At 47.3% G+C, this 17,890-nt stretch overlaps 6 protein-coding genes across 6 annotated transcripts; 3 read left to right on the top strand and 3 right to left on the bottom strand.

The window, feature by feature from the left end:
- Positions 1-804: 804 nt before the first annotated feature.
- Positions 805-1,956, top strand: JR316_0002776 (uncharacterized protein; the record flags this gene model as incomplete). The annotated part of the gene is made up of 3 exons (XM_047888563.1): positions 805-1,065; positions 1,127-1,553; positions 1,607-1,956. The coding sequence occupies 3 exons, from the start codon at positions 805-807 to the stop codon at positions 1,954-1,956; spliced, it is 1,038 nt and encodes a 345-aa protein (XP_047753486.1).
- A 758-nt stretch (positions 1,957-2,714) lies between these two features.
- On the top strand, positions 2,715-6,631 carry JR316_0002775 (Protein wos2; the record flags this gene model as incomplete). The annotated part of the gene is given in 7 exon segments (XM_047888562.1): positions 2,715-2,780; positions 2,840-2,943; positions 2,991-3,054; positions 3,109-3,678; positions 3,739-5,748; positions 5,807-6,480; positions 6,496-6,631. 7 exon segments carry the CDS (start codon positions 2,715-2,717, stop codon positions 6,629-6,631), a joined length of 3,624 nt encoding a protein of 1,207 aa, XP_047753485.1.
- Positions 6,632-7,468: 837 nt separating this feature from the next.
- JR316_0002774 (uncharacterized protein) lies at positions 7,469-11,225 on the top strand (the record flags this gene model as incomplete). The annotated part of the gene is made up of 6 exons (XM_047888561.1): positions 7,469-7,534; positions 7,602-7,702; positions 7,751-7,811; positions 7,862-8,050; positions 8,103-10,349; positions 10,407-11,225. 6 exons carry the CDS (start codon positions 7,469-7,471, stop codon positions 11,223-11,225), a joined length of 3,483 nt encoding a protein of 1,160 aa, XP_047753484.1.
- A 155-nt stretch (positions 11,226-11,380) lies between these two features.
- On the bottom strand, positions 11,381-12,631 carry JR316_0002773 (uncharacterized protein; the record flags this gene model as incomplete). Its single annotated transcript, XM_047888560.1, has 4 exons — positions 11,381-11,540; positions 11,604-11,790; positions 11,959-12,360; positions 12,424-12,631. The coding sequence occupies 4 exons, from the start codon at positions 12,629-12,631 to the stop codon at positions 11,381-11,383; spliced, it is 957 nt and encodes a 318-aa protein (XP_047753483.1).
- Positions 12,632-13,136: 505 nt separating this feature from the next.
- Positions 13,137-14,313, bottom strand: JR316_0002772 (Programmed cell death protein 6; the record flags this gene model as incomplete). The annotated part of the gene is made up of 9 exons (XM_047888559.1): positions 13,137-13,315; positions 13,386-13,432; positions 13,491-13,642; positions 13,695-13,735; positions 13,784-13,813; positions 13,885-13,949; positions 14,014-14,075; positions 14,126-14,242; positions 14,302-14,313. The coding sequence occupies 9 exons, from the start codon at positions 14,311-14,313 to the stop codon at positions 13,137-13,139; spliced, it is 705 nt and encodes a 234-aa protein (XP_047753482.1).
- A 471-nt stretch (positions 14,314-14,784) lies between these two features.
- JR316_0002771 (Transcriptional activator spt7) lies at positions 14,785-17,843 on the bottom strand (the record flags this gene model as incomplete). Its single annotated transcript, XM_047888558.1, has 11 exons — positions 14,785-15,496; positions 15,555-15,692; positions 15,749-15,822; positions 15,874-16,014; positions 16,069-16,184; positions 16,239-17,211; positions 17,266-17,396; positions 17,452-17,518; positions 17,575-17,658; positions 17,709-17,792; positions 17,838-17,843. 11 exons carry the CDS (start codon positions 17,841-17,843, stop codon positions 14,785-14,787), a joined length of 2,526 nt encoding a protein of 841 aa, XP_047753481.1.
- Positions 17,844-17,890: the final 47 nt, after the last annotated feature.

The following is a 17,890-nucleotide window of genomic DNA, read 5'->3' as shown; positions in this document are numbered from 1 at the left end:
GGTTAAAAATATGATGTTGAATACAGTGGATTGGTATCATTTATGTTGTCACCGTTCAGGTTGAACATGCGCTGTTGAAATAAGCCAAACGCCGGTTCTTAATGAATGTCATCTTTGACTCAGGAATTGCTCTAGTTCCACTGTTTCCCACCAAGATACTACTGAAAACCATCTTCCAACTTTAGATATTTGAAGGTATTTTTAACTTTAACATCCGATAAACCAGCTGTCTTCTTAACGAACATACAGCCCTTGAACATACCATTTACCTTTGCTATAGGTCTGAGAAACTATAATGTTCAAATAAGGCTGTTTGAGAAAGTAGGGGAAACCATTGATGTCCGAGTCCATGGACTGATTACTGAATAGAGGACTTTGGTTGAAGGAGTTTCGAAGCCAGTTAGCCTCTCGATTACACACACTGCGAGGGGCACAGTGTTATTATTTGACACTCTGTTGAATACATGAGAGGTCAATCTATAGAACCTGCCATGCCGGTCGCTTCTCTCAACCAGTTGTATGCTAAATCCTGTACGCTAAACAACGCTGGAAAAGTCGCGTTTTGACAGGTATTGGTCCAGCTGATAAGGACGGTACAGTTAATGATATAAACAGCCAATGATTCTACTACGCTGATACTAGAATAGATCAAATTGTCAAGCAAGGTACGGGGAGAACAAACTCCGGAGACAAATAGTTGTTAACAGCTTGTCCAACGGTTCTTCTCAACCTCACAAAAATTATATATAAAGTGCAATACTTGTTGATTGAAGGACAAGCTCAGTGGTGTTTCCATAGGCAGATATGGCTGGTGTTTACCTCCCCGATACCGCTCTTGCAACTGTTTCTCTCAACAAAGACGTTTTCACATATGCGCAGACTACCCAAGGGGCTATCATCGAGTGCCAAGGTGCTCTTGAAGTCCCAATTGGCACCCAGAACGTCGACATCTACATGTATGACCACCAGAATCATGTCGTCTCTCGTTATCAAGGCAGCGTTGAGAGGCCTAACGCGCCCAAGTTGTACACCCCTTTGGCAGCGTCCGTCATCTCTTCTACCAAGGTATTTAAGAGCAGAAGTCAAAGGTTTTTAAATTCGGCGAGCTGACAATGCTGCTTACTAGTACGTCTTTTATGTTGACGACACCAATACCCTTCGTGGCGTTAAATCTCCCAACTGGGCACAAGAAGCCGGGCTTGCTACATTAGCCATACGTGTAGCTGCGTATTCCCAACTCACCGCGACAACCATTGCGGAAAATGGCTTCCAGGCCATTTGCCTCTATTATCAATCTCCCCGACGTGATGCCGGTATTGAGATGGTCAGCTTCACAACCAAGACGAACCAGTGGGTCAAAGGCATACCGGATATGACACCCATCCCTCCTCCCCCTCCCCCTCCTCCCCCGCGTGTCGTTGACCCTCCACTCTACGGCACATCACTATGTGCAGTTAAAGTGAGACCTGGAATTTCGGTAATTCCCAATAGCAAGATGCCTGTCGTATACCTGCAATGGGACACACTTGCGCTTGCACATTCTCAAGAAGCTAGTAAGCATACAACTTACCATTCTCAGACAAGGTTATTGACGATTTCCATCAAGTGGTTGAGACAATTCGGACTTTAGACCTCAAATTCGCACCCCACACTAGTCTCGCCATTGTCGACGATGGAGCCCTGCTCTATTGCTTCTATACGTCGTCTCAGAACAACCACATCAAGATGATCACCATCAAGGACTACAAGGCATCTGCCCCTGTCGTTTTGGGGACGCCTACACCAAGAAGCACAATCGCTGCCGTACTTCCTACCCAAGACCGGATCGTTCTCTTTTACCAAGCTTTGAACTTCAGCGTTGGGGCTGTCGAGTTGAAGGGTCTGACGCTTGTTAGAGACCAAGGAACAAAGCAGTTTGCGCCCCTCCCAAACTCTGAGCCGGCGTCTCTTGCTTAGGTACACCCCAATTTAAGACAATTCTTTGAACAAACTGCTGTTGACTCTCCTGTCTTTAATCAATTTTTGCCGTGTTTAAATCTTTACGTTGTCTACTGTCGTTATCAGTTGTTGTTATATCATTTTTGGACCACTTACCGCGGAAGGTAGCTTCGGATACTATCTGTCTGCCAATGGAGACATAATATGGAGCGTGAGCTTACACTTATATTGTAGTTTTGAAAGCATTCAGCTAGCTCACCAAAGCAGTCTCTCATACCAGTTCGCCGGGTACTTCGAAGTAAATAATCAGATAATACTTGATGATGCTCCCAATCTTCAAACATTTTTCATATAGACCCCTTGCTTTGGGTCCAAGGTTTAATCATGATAGACGTCAAGGATTCCATGTTGATTCCACGTAAATAGCGTTGTTGGTTGTTTGTTGGCAAGTTGTTGCTTGGCCGGAAAACATCACGCGAGCTTTATTCGGACCTCCAAGTTCGGTCTCAGACCCAGCGGACTTCGAAAAAATAAAAATTAGTCAGAAACTCAACAAGCGCAACGAGCCTACTTGCGGATCTATCGAGCATCAGTTAACCAAGCCGGCCTCAACCTACTAAGTAAGCGACGTGCTTCTCGTTTTCATTCTGTTCTCTTGCTTTCCATCCTGGAGATCGATAAACAAGGCCATGTTCATCACCTAGTTTTGCCAGCATTGCATTCATTCCTTCGCAAAGAGAATACTTCAGGACCTCCACGTTGAACCTCCACATGTCATGACTGCCGTGAAAATGGCTACTATTCTATGGGCACAGCGAAGCTCTTCCATCATCAAACAAAAGGTGATCAGTCATTAGCCACTCCAGATGGCCTGATTGCGCTTACAACATCCATTATGCAGAACGTTATCTACCTGACAATAAATATTCCAGGGATAATACATTCAACCGTGGAATACAATGTTACAGAGACCTCCTTTTCCTTGAAAGCCTACGCAAAAGAGTAGTGAATATCCCAATATCCTGTTCGAGTGTCTGATCTCCGGTTCATAGCCAAGACGAAGAGGTCAACGAATATCAGGTTGCTTTTGACTTTTATGCGAATGTTGAAACACAGGTGAATCATAGCACTCTATGGCTCTCATGTTGTCGTTCTAATCTCCCAGTAAAGGCATTGATCAAGCAGAGAACAGAAAACTCGATAACATTTGCCATCTTGAAACGCGATCTAACACTTCGATATTGGCCGCGGTTGTCTAACCTTGCACTGGAGAATGTCAAAATGGACTTCAGTCGATGGACCTGGGAAGGGGACGAATCAGATGCCGATGACATCGACGAGAATTGTGGTACTCGGAGGACCTGGGAAGCCGATGATCCCGACGATGTATCAGATCCTGAAAGGACGGAGATGGGATATAATGGTTCAACGTCTGAGGAGGCAAGTTTCTTCTGGGTATCAAATATGATTTACATACTCAGAAAACAACAACAGGTGGAAGAATGCGAGCAGCTCGGGATCTTTTTTGTAAACCGATTTATTAGTCTTCAGAATCGCGACGATTTGAACATGGCAATTTCCAAACTCAACAAGGCGGTTAACCTGACTTCCGACTGGCAACTGGAGAAACCGAGACGTCAACATATGCTAGCATGCGCCTTTGCAGGTCGCTTTGAGAATTGGGGTAACATGGAAGACCTTGCCGCAGCCATAGAGATAACGGAAGATGCGTTGGAAAGTGTCCCTTCCAGTCAACCGTTGCATTTGACATTGCTCAACAACTTAGGTTACTATTTTTAGCTTCTTTTCGAGAGAAGAGGGGATCCGATAGATATTGATCGTTCTATATCTCTCCTCCGCCATGTCGTGGACCACACCTCTGCTAATGACTCTGAGCTCCCTAATAGACTGAATAATCTTGGAACTTCCCTTTTTCGTCGCTTTGAAAGACTCGGAGATCTTGCTGACGTTGATTCTTCAATTTACCAACACCAACTCGCTGTTGAACTGATTCATGAAGGCCACCAGGATTTTAGCGGTTGTCACCATAGCCTGGGCACGTCTCTTCTATTTCGTGCTGAACGACAAGGAAATTTCGATGACATCAATTTAGCCATACACCACCTAACCAAATCAGTCGAGGCGGGTATGCTACAGCAATCCAACCAGGCTATTTGTTTACATAACCTTGGCACTTCGTACACATGTCGATTCCAAATGAGAGGAGACCTTGCGGATATCGATACTGCAATATTGCACCTTCAGCGATCAATCCAACTCACTGCAGCTGATGACCCCAATCTTCCTGGCCATTTTATCAACCTCGGTGTCTCTCTACTATGTCGCTTTGAACGAACCAATATTCTCGCTGACGTCAATTCTGCTATTAATCATTATACAAAGGCAGTGGAGCTGACGCCTGCTGGACATCCTAATCTTGGTGGCCGTCATTCCAACCTTGGAAATTCGTACAGATATCGTTTGGTTGCTTTGGGCGATCGCAAAGATGCTGATTCCTCTATTTTTCACCTCCACAAAGCGGTGAGCTTGACAGCGGCAGGTCATGCTCAACTTCCACGCTTTCTTACAAACCTTGGGAATTCGTATATGCAGAGATTCCATTTATTTAGAGATGTAGCTGATGTCGAACACGCGATATCCTATCACAAACAAGCGGTTGACCTCACAAAGTCTGCTACCGATTCAGGCCTTCCTAGACGACTTAAAAATCTAGGCAGGTCTTACCAATCTCGCTTTAACCACAGTAGCAATATTGCAGATATTGACGTAGCAATATCTCTGTTTCAACAAGCACTAGACGTCACCCCTCATGGGCATGCTTCTCTTCCGGAAAGCTTCCACGACCTTGCATTATCCCGTCAAAAACGTTTCCAGAAGACCTTTGACAACACTGATATCAACTCCGCGTTATCTCACCTTTGTCAAGGTGCCGAAGCATCTGGTCCACCCTCATCACGTTTTTCTTGTGCCAGCACTGCAGCAATACTATCACAGAGCTCTAACATTGTCCCCAATCCTTCGATATATCTTTTCGGTCTTGCCATCAGTTTGCTCTCAGAAGTTGCGGGGTTAGAACAGACCATTCAACGGCGTCATGCAAATCTTCAACTTGAAGACAGCGCTGGTTTTGTCCCTCTAGGTGTTACTGCTGCAATCGACAACGGGAGGCCTGACCTTGCTGTTGAATGGCTTGAACAAGGTCGGTGCCTAGTTTGGAACCAGATCGACAAGCTTCGTGCCCCACTCGACCAATTGCGGAATAAAGATCCTGTCCTGGCCGACAGATTCATGCTCGTCGCGAAGACGCTGGACACTCTTGGACCGCGCTCCGAGACGAACAACATGGCTTCTTCTATAGAAGACGACATACGTTGGCAAGATCAAATTCTACTCCATACCCGTACTGCTGAGAATTATAAGGAGGTTCTTAGAGAAGTTCGCGACCTTCCTGGGCTTGAGGATTTCCTTCAGCCAGCTAAAGCTACCAGCCTACTTGCATCGTTACCTCCTGATAGCGCAGTGATATTATTCAGTATAGGAACCGACCGCTGCAATGCACTGGCGCTAACGGGTGGATTGGATCAGCCACTTTACATCCCACTTGACAACTTTGACGACGAACTGGCAAGGAGCCTTCAAGGCACCCTTCAGGATGATATCCATAATCATCGAACGGCAAGGGATCTCAATCGGGGTGCTATAGACCATGTTGATAGCTCCATCGTGCTCACGCTGGAAGTAATTTGGTACAAAATAGTCAAGCCTATCCTTGACGCGCTCAAATATACCGTAAGATATCATTCCCAAAACAATGCTGATTTTTTATGACATCCGCTTTGCAATCCAGATTCCTCTCAACCGAGCCGATCGTCCACGTATTTGGTGGTGTCCTTCAGGCCCGCTCTCGTTTCTCCCGCTTCACGCGGCTGGCCTATACAGCTCACAAAACCCGACATGTGTGTCTGACTATGTCGTGTCGTCATATACACCAACTGTCAGATCTCTCATCGAGAAATTCCAAGCTTCCAAGTCTCCTTCACCTTCGAGAAGTAAATCCGGCCTCCTCCTTATCAGCCAGCCAAACACACCGGGTCTTCCGGCTATACCATCCACCATACGCGAAACAAAATCACTCAAGGCAATGATGGATAAACACGGCGTGCGAACACTGCTGTTAGAACATGACGAGGCCACTCGCGAGAAAGTCAAAGAAGCATTGAACTCATACAGTTGGGTACATTTCGCATGTCATGGGGTCCAGGATGCAAAAGAACCCCTCGAGAGCGGCCTTTGCCTCCATGATGGCCGTATGGATCTGCTTGAAATTATGAAGGAGCGGGTTCAGGAACCCCAGTTAGCGTTTTTGTCTGCTTGTCAAACTTCGACAGGAGATTTTGCGCTGTCCGAAGAGGTGGTTCACCTGGCCGCTGGGATGCTTGCCGCTGGATATCGCGGGGTGGTTGGGACGATGTGGAGTATCTCGGACGAGCACGGTCCATTGTTTGCAGAGGAGTTTTATAGGTATTTGTTAGGCAGGATGGGACCAAACGGATTGGACGGTAGTCTTGCAGCCTACGCCCTCGACCATGCCACGTCGGTGGTTCGACAGAATCTTGGAAAAAGTGAGCATGGACTACTGAAATGGGTTCCATACGTACATTTCGGATACTAAATTTAAATCACTGGAAATAATCGCCTATACCTGCCTATACGCCCCAGAATATCGTGTAAAGTTGCCGTGCTTTTATTTAACTGCGTTGCGCAGAAAGCTGGAAAAATATTGGGTAGACAGCCTTGCACAGAGTTGCTGGTGTTCAGGTCATGGTGTCCAGGTCCGAAGAGGAGTAGTTCGATCTTGGTTCGAAACTGACGATAGGCGGAAAGCTCCGAAAATGCAGCTTATGGTGGAATCTGTGACCAGAGAGTGACGCGTTCGTGTTTCGCTCACATCATATCAACCTCGCTTCCAAACTTGTTCCAAACTTCCAACACTCTCAGCAAGCTGGCGCCGTATGTCAAATAAGCGCCCCATACCCATCTGACTGCGCCCTAAAAGCCACGGCTATGCAGATTCCTGGCAGGCGTTCATGTGTGACGTCTAACATTCTTTCAGCGACTACTACTATACAGCGCAGCTGCCCGCTTACCACGTTGTCTGAGATTTTCTATACTTCCCTTTCACTCTGCTTGCGGCTATATCCCGTTATTCCAACATTACAGCCATGTCCCAATCTATCACAGACATCCTTGTGTCACATAATCGGATCGTTTGAGGCTGTGAAGTAATGAGGGTGCCGGTGAACGTCTTCTCTTTCCACATATCCTTATAGTATGATGGAACAATGCTGCTTCTGCGTGGCCTGTGCTAGGAATATCCTTGTGAAATAGTCGATGTCCGCGGTGGCACGTATAACGATAAAATGACGACTCAACAACCATGTACGCGGCCTTTGTCTTCACTGCTGCGCATCTTAACATTTTCGTCAAACTCTGAACATCGTCAAAGCAGATGGCCGGTGTCAGAGTCCCCTCAGTTTTATGGGCACAGGGTGGCCATTCTACTGCCAGTGGAAATGTGTGTCGACTCTACAAATTACCACAAGTTGCATGCTTATTCTTTTGGCCTAAACCATCGATTACAGGGTTTTATATATCTAACAGTTGATCTTCCGGGAATAATTCATTCTACGCTCGATTACAAGGTCACAAAAACTTCGATGTTCTTGACAGTTGACGCTATGAAGTAGGTCTCTACCATTCTCCTGCGATATGACCTTTCAACTCTCTTCAGGAGCAATGATCTATCTAGATACGGCTTTCAAATTCAATTTCACGGTGAAGTCGCCCCAAATGTAAGAGTTTGCTCACTCCATTGACAACAATTCGTTAAATCGTGTAAAAGGGAATCAGCGTTGAACTAAAGACAAGACAATCTATTACATTTATTATTTTCAAAGGAGGCACCACTACACACTACTGGCCCCAGCTATCGAAAGACTTGTTGGAATACGTAAAACCTGATATCGTTCGGTGGGCTTGGCAAGACCAACCGCCCGATGTAGATTCCGGACGTCTCAGGTGTTTGACATCGGTGTGTTCTGGGAATTTGTTATGTACCGGTTTGATAATTAACGACCTTATAGGTGGAACGACTGAAGAGCCTTGGACGTGCACTAACGGAACGTTGTCAGCAATCAGGGAACTTGCAAGACATTGAATGGGCTACACTGGTGTTGAAAGTTGCGGCAGAATTTGGAACCTTTCCCCTAATTGATCGCTGGTTATGGTTCAGGAAGCTCGCAGAAGTAGCGACTCTACGTTTCAATCAGACTGGTGATATACATCACGAGAACTCCGCAATCTACTATCTCAACCAGGCCTTGCAGTGCACCCCCTCCGGCCACGTCGATCTCTTCAGTCATTTAGGAACTTTGGGGAAATTATACCTAAACCGATATATTCGAGGAGGGAATATCCTCGACAATGAAACAGCCATATCGTATTTGAGACAAGCTGTATACCCTACTGTCTTCTCTGGAGATGACCTTACTCCGCTCAACACTGCTGTTGACTCTTTCTCGAAGAGCGTTCTAAACATGAACCTTGTTCCCGTTCCTTCAAAATATGCTGGTATGCTTGACGACTTGGCCAACGCATACTCGTACAGATTTGCACATGGTGCACATATTTCCGACATAAAATCAGCAATCTTTTACCATCAGAAAGCTGTATACCTGACTCCTTCAAGCTGCCCTGACTATCCCACCTTGCTGAAGAACCTTGGAACTTCGTATTTGCGCTGCTTTGAAAGGACGGGAAACCTAACCGACGTAGATTTTGCACTGCATTACCACCAGAGGGCACTGAATTCTAACCCTGACGATCCTGCTTCACTGGCTTTATTCCACCTAAGCCTTGGGAATTCTTACGCACGTCGTTTCGAAAGGTCTGGAGACATGGCTGATATCAACCACGGAATTTCCCACCACGAAATGGCCCTGAAAATAGCCCCTGCGAGTCATTTTTGTAAAGCTGATTCTTTAGTTGGCCTTGGTAATTCTGCATTACGTCGCTTTCAGAAAACCGGTCAAAGAACCGATATTGAGTCGGCAATAACCCACCATCTAAAAGCATTGGAGGCTACCCCAACCGGACACGCAGATCTTCCGGGACGCCTCAGTAATTTAGGAAATTCATATCTATATGCATATCAACAAAGTGGTGATCCAACTGACATTTCGTCTGCAATATTGTACCATAGGCGTGCACTCGAAGCCACTCCAGCAGGCCACATGGACCGGCCTGTTTTTCTAGCCAACATCGCGTCTTCGTATTCGTGTCGCTTCTCTTTTACGAATGATCTCAGCGACATCGGACATGCTATATCGTACCAGGAGAATGTGGTAGGATCAACGCCAGCTGATCATGTCAACCTTCCTGAATATCTCAAGAATTTTGGAGACTTCAACGTACACCGCTTCAAGAAGACAAGAAGCTTAGCGGATATTCGTTCCGCAATAGCTCACTATAGCCGCGGTGCTCGAGCAATGGGGCTACCTGCCACGCGCCTTGACTGTGCCAAAGGTGCAGCGTTGATATCGCAGGTGTTCGATCCATCTTCTTCCATTCCGCATTATGAGCTTCTAGTCCGCTTGCTTTCGGAAGTAGCTGGGATTGAACAAACAATTCATCACCGTCATGTCAATCTTCATAAGTATTCGAATCTCTTACAATGCGGGGTGGCTGCCGCGTTGAATGTCAGCCGCTTTGATACAGCTGTAGAATGGTTGGAGCACGGCCGCTGCTTGGTGTGGAATCAGATCGACGAGCTTCGAACATCAGTCGACCGTCTTCGCGAGACGAATCCGTCTTTGGCTGACAGGTTCACAAAAAGTGCGCATTTGTTGGAGCATCTTGGTGTCCGGTCTAGCATAGGTCCATCTCTTCACGAGACACTCGAGGATGGAGCCCGATCGCACGACACCACACTTCTCCATAGCCGTACAGCGGCAGAGTATAACGCGGTACTTGAAGTAATTCGACAGATGGCAGGTTTTGAAGATTTTCTCCAGCCCTGCAAAATAGCGAAGCTCCTCTCTACCCTACCTCGGGACGGCCCAGTGATTTTATTCAATATCAATGGTGATCGCTGCGATGCGATGGCACTTTTGCATGGAGTAAATGCCCCAATTCATATTCCACTGAAAGACTTCAGTCAAGACAAAGCAAAAGCACTTTACGAAACACTTCAGGTCGATGCTCTGAAGAATCGGTCTACTGGGTCAGAAAATCGTGGTGCAGCGGTGTCACTCGATAGCTCTATTCGCCTCATACTAGAGGTTCTTTGGTTCAATGTAGTGAAACCAATATTCGACGTGCTCGCATACACTGTAGGGATCCCTTGCTACCCTCCATTATAATTGTTAACATTTTAAATACCAATACAGATACCCCCAAAACGATCAGATCGACCCCGATTATGGTGGTGCCCATCGGGACCACTTTCATTCCTTCCACTGCATGCAGCTGGTGTGTATGGGCCGAAGGAACAAATCAGCGTCGCTGACTTTGTAATCTCATCCTATACACCGACGGTGCGTTCCCTAACCGAGAAGTTCGAAAAATCATCTTCTGGGAGATGTGCAAAGACCAGTGTTCTTCTGGTCAGCCAACAATGGACGCCAGGTCTCCCATCTATACCATCCACAAAGACAGAGACCCAAGCAATCAAATCCCTTTTGGAGAAATCAGGGATAAACACACTATTATTAGAAAACGCTGATGCAACTCGTGACAGGGTCAAAAATGAATTAGACGCACACGGTTGGGTACACTTTGCATGCCATGGGATTCAAGATCCCAACAACGCTCTGTCGAGTGGCCTTTGCTTGCATGATGGTCGCCTGGAATTACTCGAAACAATGCAAAAGCACACCCAAAATAAACGCGTAGCATTCTTGGCTGCATGCCAAACTGGAACGGGTGACAGCAAGTTATCGGAGGAGGTAGTCCATATTGCCGCTGGAATGCTTGCAACTGGGTATCATGGAGTGGTGGGTACGATGTGGAATATCTCAGACAAGCACGGCCCATTGTTTGCAGAGGAGTTCTATAGGTATTTGTTAGGCAGGATGGGATCAAACGGATTGGACGGTAATCTTGCTGCCTATGCCCTCGACCATGCTACATCAGTGGTTCGACAGAATCTTGGAAATAGTGAGCTTGGACTACTGAAATGGGTTCCATACGTACATTTTGGCTACTGAATCACTGGAAATATTTGTCTATACGCCACAGTTAGAAACCAGTCAAGAATAAAATTAACGGAGGAGGTAATGTGGAATGCCGAGACAACCGCTAGATCTACAACAATCGTTCATAATATGATATAGTATGTGCGAGACTGAAATTCGAACGAACTCTAATCCAACCCCACACTCTGTGCTCGTTCCCTAACGTATAACTTAGATCCAGCATTTACCCCGCTTTCTTGGATAGTCTCCTCAGGCACACACACAAAGCTATGGTCATCAAAATTTCCATCGTCATCTTCCACAGACAAACTGAGAACCAATTCCGAGCTACATGTTACCCATGATATCAGATACGATAGAGCACCAAAGGCAAAGCAAAAAAAAACTCACTGTGCCTCGTCCATGTCAAATGTTTTGCATGCAGCCGCTAACACTTTCCTTACTTGATGCTTACCACGGGTTTTGAACTGTGCATAAGCGCCCCCTGGTCCGATGATAGTGATTTCAAAGCGGGGATCGTCAGACGGGCCAGCCATTTGATTATCCTTCCTAGGACTTCGTTCTCGTCTCGGTGCCTCTACATAGAATTTACGTCAATCAAGGGAAGTAAAAAATAGTGTTGATAGTAACCCACCTTCGTGTGATGAATGAGATACTTTTTCCTGTTTTACACGGGGGAATGCATCTGGGGTGTGGGATCAGAGAAAATTTTGCGTGACGACGCGCATCAGATAGATAGATATACCATTATTATGCGTCGTTGAAGACGAGCGACTGATAGTAGCAGCGGCTTTGAACTTTTTATTCCTTTGAGAAGGTATTTCCGGCTCCGGCTCTGGCTCCGGCTCTGGTTCGGGTTCGGGTTCTGGTTCAAGGTCCCTTGGGGGTGATTCGCGATGGGGGTTCTCTTCTACAGCCAAAGCATGTTCTTCCTCGTTGATCTCCTCTTCCCATATTCGATCTTCCCACCGCCTTTCAGGCGGCGCCTGCTCTTCGACTTCCGTGGGTTCAATATCATCTTGCGGGATTGAAGAAGCAATGGGAATGGCGTCTTCATGGGGTACGAGAGTATCTTGTGGGGCCGTCCGTGTAACCCATTCAGGATCATTGTCCGCTCTCATCGGGGAACCCGCTGTTGCCGCTGCAGCTGAAGGCAAACATACAGTTTAAGCCCACTGTTCTCCTATCCACAAGAGCCAAGTGCGCTCACCTTCTCCTCTCTGCTGTGTATCAACGCATACATTCAGCTCATCAAGGAACTTCCACATCAAAGGGAACGCGCTTTTGTCGATCGCGACGTCCCGTCCTTTGCAGATGTCCAGAGAGGACGTTAGGAGGGATATAGCCCCGTCAAGCCGAGAGATTCCAAATGCTGCGCAAACATTGTCAATGGTATCCTTGAAGACGTTCACACTCATCAGTCAAATCTCAGAAATCGCGCCGTCGTCAAACCACTACACACTTCATAGTCTTCCCAAACGCGTACGAATTTGCTTGTTTCGTTGTAGGTGAATAGCGCAACCGGTATATTGTTCTCTAGTGTTCTTTCTGTATTCTCAAGACGCATTGTAGATAGTTGGGGTAAATGATATAGATTCAGAGTTTACAGAACAAAGAAAACATGAGCAGATGAGTCAACCTGTTGTCGGAACAAAAAGCGCTCATCATCAAAGTGTGACTCAAAACGCGTCGCAATCAGGTGGTTTACGTCACAGAAAATAGGAGCGCATCGCGTCCACTGCCATTGCATTCGATCTTCACGTTTCTTGCCAGTCGCAAGACGAAAAGAAAGAGGCCACGAGAAGTATGTTATATATAAAATTTAACAAAGAAACATAATTCAGCTACATGGATGTCCGTATCTTCAGAGGACAAATACAAATTCTTAGCAGACTTGGGCTTGGACTGAGCTCTGGACTGTGTTCAAGGAAGGCTGAGAACGGTGTGCATGAATTGATCATAGTTGATCTGAATCCAGCCATCGCGGTCGGTATCGAGCTTCTGGAATGCCTCGCTGAGCTGCTTGACGACGACACAGGCGCGGACAAAGCGATCAAACGAAATGCCAGGGGCAGGGACTCCACGTCCAGTGGCTTGATTGGCTTTAACATCTACCCCAAAGGGTAGCCTTCGTAAGTATAAGGAAGCAGAAAAAAGAGATAATGCGATCACCATATTTCTTCTGAACGAGGTCAAGAAGTTGGGGGTTTAGGTTGTATCTGGATAAAGGGACAGTTTGATAAGATACAACTTTTGCGATTGATAACAAGGGCTGACCCAAACTGGCCAAGAGCCTCACGCAGCTCTCCACCATCGATGGTGCCCGAGCGGTCACGATCGAAGTGCTTGAACACATTCTGCCAGTCCTTGACATATTTCCAAAGACCTGAGAACTCATTGAATCCGATTGTTCCACTGCGGTCGGTGTCCTGTCAATGTGATCAGACAGTAAGCGTCATAAGACAAGATTTGTCCACGCACGAAAATTGACATCAAAAGTTTGACGGTGTCAAGGTCAAACGCTACGGTACATGAGCGCTGTTTTCAAAACATACAAGAAAACCACTCACGAGTCCAATCTCCGTTGATAAGAGCCCGCTCTGCACCGGCGATCTTTAGTAATCGCGCCGTCCAGCCAATTCGCATCACGCGATGGATCTAATGCACTCACCGAGCTCAGTAGCGGTAATCGCACCGGATCGGTCGGTATCGACGGTGGAGAACCAGTTCCAGAGCCTGCGCTCGCCATTTCCAGAATCAATATTTCCATTGCTTAAACGACAGTCTTGTAGATGCTCACTGGGGATCAGCTCCAGGGGGCGCGCCGCGCGGGCCAGGGGCTGCAAATCCTCCACCATATGACTGCAAATATTCAGCAAATCTTCCAGAGCAATTTCCACCTAAAAGCTTACAGGAGCGCCATATCCTCCAGGTGGTGGAGGTGCACCATAGCCTCCTGGGGGTGGTGCACCGTAGCCACCAGGTGGTGGTGGAGGTCCTCCATATCCGCCAGGTGGGGGTCCGTAGTTCTGTAGTCAAAACGCCGTTGAACAAAATAAGTTCTAATGCAAGAAACCACCGAACGTACACCGTAAGACATTATTGATGAAAGTTGGAATGAAAGTTGACTCTGGCGGTGGTCCAGGCAGTTTATATCACTCCCTTGTCGCGGGCTTAGCCGATCCTGTGATTATCTCGAATTTCCTTTTCAGGGGTACGCTCGCGCGTTTCTATTTACACCGCCTCAAGGTAGATTGAAAGCGCCGTGACAGTTGGCTCATCTTACATTATCTCGCTCAGTTTGTTTGATAAAATAACAGTGATGATTGTGTTACACTAAATTCCAGTACAATGGGCGAAAAAAAATCAATAAGTATAATAGCATGTCATGGGAGTTCAAAGCGAGAAAGAAAACCAACCGTGGCAAGCTCAAGGCTTTGCCCAAGAACGCAAAAAAAAAAAGAATATCCTTGGCTGCGCAACAGCTTATCTGCAGTCTATGTGACTCATTTGAACGCGAATTATGCGTCAGCTACGGACACTCGCCGTGGCAAGTGGGTGATGTTGTGCTTCACGCACTGGCGGTTACAACAGGTGGGAGAGTAGGTCCTCCCTGTGGGCCCTGCCCACCGCCATACCCACCAGATCCGCCACCATTGACAGGCGCTGTACCATCAGGCTTCTTCTTACGTCCATTTCCAGACCCTACGCCCAAGTTCTTCTTTTTCTTGGGCGATGCACCTGCACCTGCTGCACCAGGAGGAGCAGCTATTGGCTGTCCATTTGCATCGAGAACAGGGGGAACGGGAACACTTCCACCAGGCGTACCCGGTGCAGGAGGCGGTCCAGCATTCTCCAATCTCGCTTTCTTCTTCGCAGCGGTTGCCAAACCAGCCTTGACAATCTGTCCAATAGGCCCAATCTTCATCTGCGAAGAGTTGGGCAATTCGTCTGGAAGCGCAAGATCGGGGCTGATCGTGGGTGTCGGAGCAGGAGGAGGGTTCGATGGCGGAGGTACATTTCCAGCCACGTTCGGTACAGGAGGTGGTGGTGGTAGCATTGAAGGCCCAGGAAGTGAGGGAGGACCCGGCAAGCCCATGGCAGGCCCTGGTAATGACGGACCAGCAGGAGCCGGGGGCGGCGCCAGAGAGGCGGCAAGTTGCGTAAACCGGTTCTGGTAATAAGGCTTGAGCAACCCAATTTGGTCCTCCACTTTTCCAGCTGTGAGCGGGATAAATGGCGGTGGCGGAGGGTAAGGAGGAGGTGGCTCGGTTGGTTTGGCACTGAAGATAAGATATTAACATTCCAAGCAAATGAGGAGATAGCGAAAAGTTTACGCACGCAGTAGGTTTGTTTTGGCCTTTCTTGCTCTTGAGCAACTTCTTGGGAATTGAGAGATTTGAAAGTCCCAACTCCGCAGCGATACCCAGTTCCCGGAACCCCAAATAATCTTCTCCTAATAGATCCGCAAAGTCACCCCTATGTATACCCATCCAGTCAGCGGCATCCTACATGTAAATGAAAGAAGTACGCACATAGCCAATGCCCCGGTTTCTTCATCATCTTCCTCCTCAAACAATCCCTCATCTTCCAAAACTTCACCAGCAGCCTGAGCAAAATATCAGCACCAAGTGTATCGTTGCAAAAAATTGTTACTCACAGTTTCTCTGTATGCGCTGACCATCTTCTTCTCCAGTTCGCCCAACCGAGAACCGTATCTTTCAATATCATCAGAGATGTATCTTTCCAGATCTTGCACCTTTGATGAACCACTCTCGAACAATGTATGAAGAATGATTTCCTACCAACAAAAGATAAGGCAAAAAAACACCCCATTGTTTCCATGAACACATACCTCTGGAGTCATGACCTTCCCGAACTTATCAGATAGGAACCGTATTGTTCGGCCAACATTTTGCAGATATTCCGCGGTAACATCAGCCAGAACGTTACGGGCAACGGTTGAAGTGCCTTTGATACATATAAATAAAGGTAAGCCATCATGAAAAAACAAAAACGACCTACCTTGGAATCCAACATGTTCCAAAATCTTGTCCGTTGCCCAATGCAAACAATCCGAAGCGTTCGCTTCCCCCATCTCAATGCCAGCCAACTTGGATGGAGTTTTCGCCTTCCCTCTGCCAATCACCCACGGTGCTTCATCAATTTTCTCATCGATCACATCGTCGTCGGCACCAATGCCATAGCTCGCAGCAGCCGCTAACCCAGGGCCCTTGCTTCCTGATGCCACTGGATACATTTCCATACCTATCTGCTGCTCTTCGTCTTCCTGTGGCGCAGTCATCGCATTCAACGCTGTAAACTTCGCGTGGGTATGCCGCAGCCGCCGCATCGTCTTGATATTCGTGTTCATCAACGACAACAAAGATTTGGGGTTGACGGGTGGCGGCGGTTGTTTCTGTTTCTGTTTCTTCTTCTTCGGCTTAGTTCGTGTACTCGAGGATGGACCGAAGGGAATTGCGGGGAGACCATTGCCGATGAGACTATCAGACTGCACAGCGTCCCACCACATCTGTGATACATCGTTGTCGTCAAATCTTGCCCTCTTCCGTGGACGCGCCGGTGCACCGTTCATCTTGCGTTTATCTCCCGTTGAACTTGACTCCGCCGGCTCAGTGTCACTTTCGTATTCAGTGCTGGGAGCCAGCTCCTTAAGTGTCTGCGCGAGGTTGCTCGGTGGCCTTGCTGAGTCGAGTTGACGATCCAAATCTCGAAAAAGTGACATTCCCTCGGGGGTACGAATGATTGCAGGAGATTCAGCGAACGCGACGCCTCGTCGGGGTCGCGCAGGAATGATGATAGAAGACCTCGACATGTTGATTGAAGGTGAGCGCGTATGCGACGCTGATCGACCGTTGGCTCGAGGAAGGTCGGAAGGTATAGGAGGGTCCGTCCGCTCCTTGCGATCGGTGATATGCTTTAAGAGTTTCTCTGCTTTGGCCTTCAGCCGTTTTACACAAGGCCGAAGAGGGTGGTTCTAAAAGAGGAATTGAACAATGGTCCACAGAGTGGCACGTATAACTCAACACACCTCGGTAGCATTGTATGTTAAGCAGTTGGACCAGATGAGGTCCAAGTCATCCTGGAATTCCCGTTTAGATTTGTATTGCTTTTGTTTGACCTTTTTGAGCATTGTCTGGAAATCCATCGGGTGTTGAATGACTGTGGCATCCAACACATCAGATACTATCTCATCAGGTAAAGATTTCCTGCTCACCTTCATAGTAATCTGGTACTTCAGTCTTGGATACGGGTTTAAGAAAGGCCTCGGCATCATGGTTGTCCTATATTTGAAATAACCCCTCAGACGCGTCGTTGGAACTTTCATTATGCCACTCACGATAGTGATGGTTTTCAAATCAAGTAGCAATCCCTCCAAGGAGTCGTAGAAAGGATCTGAGAGCTTCGAGTCGTAGTTCTGACGCTATGTTGGGTTAGCCTTTAGCTTCCAAGCTTAGATTACACAGCACATACCCGACCCTCCTTTACTGTGGTCAATAGGAGCCTGAGGTCTGTTGCTGGCTTCACCTGGCTCTCGGTGAGCGTCCGTAGTAAGTTCTAGAGCAATGTTAGCAAGGTTCTAGGATGGATTCGTTAACTTACATTCATCGTCGTCGCGGACGAGTTCCAACATCAGAGCACGGTGCACCGGCTTC

Source organism: Psilocybe cubensis, chromosome 2 (genome assembly GCF_017499595.1).
Source record: "Psilocybe cubensis strain MGC-MH-2018 chromosome 2, whole genome shotgun sequence".
Classification (NCBI taxonomy): Eukaryota; Fungi; Basidiomycota; class Agaricomycetes; order Agaricales; family Agrocybaceae; genus Psilocybe; species Psilocybe cubensis.
This window is presented reverse-complemented; position numbering and strand designations above follow the sequence as displayed.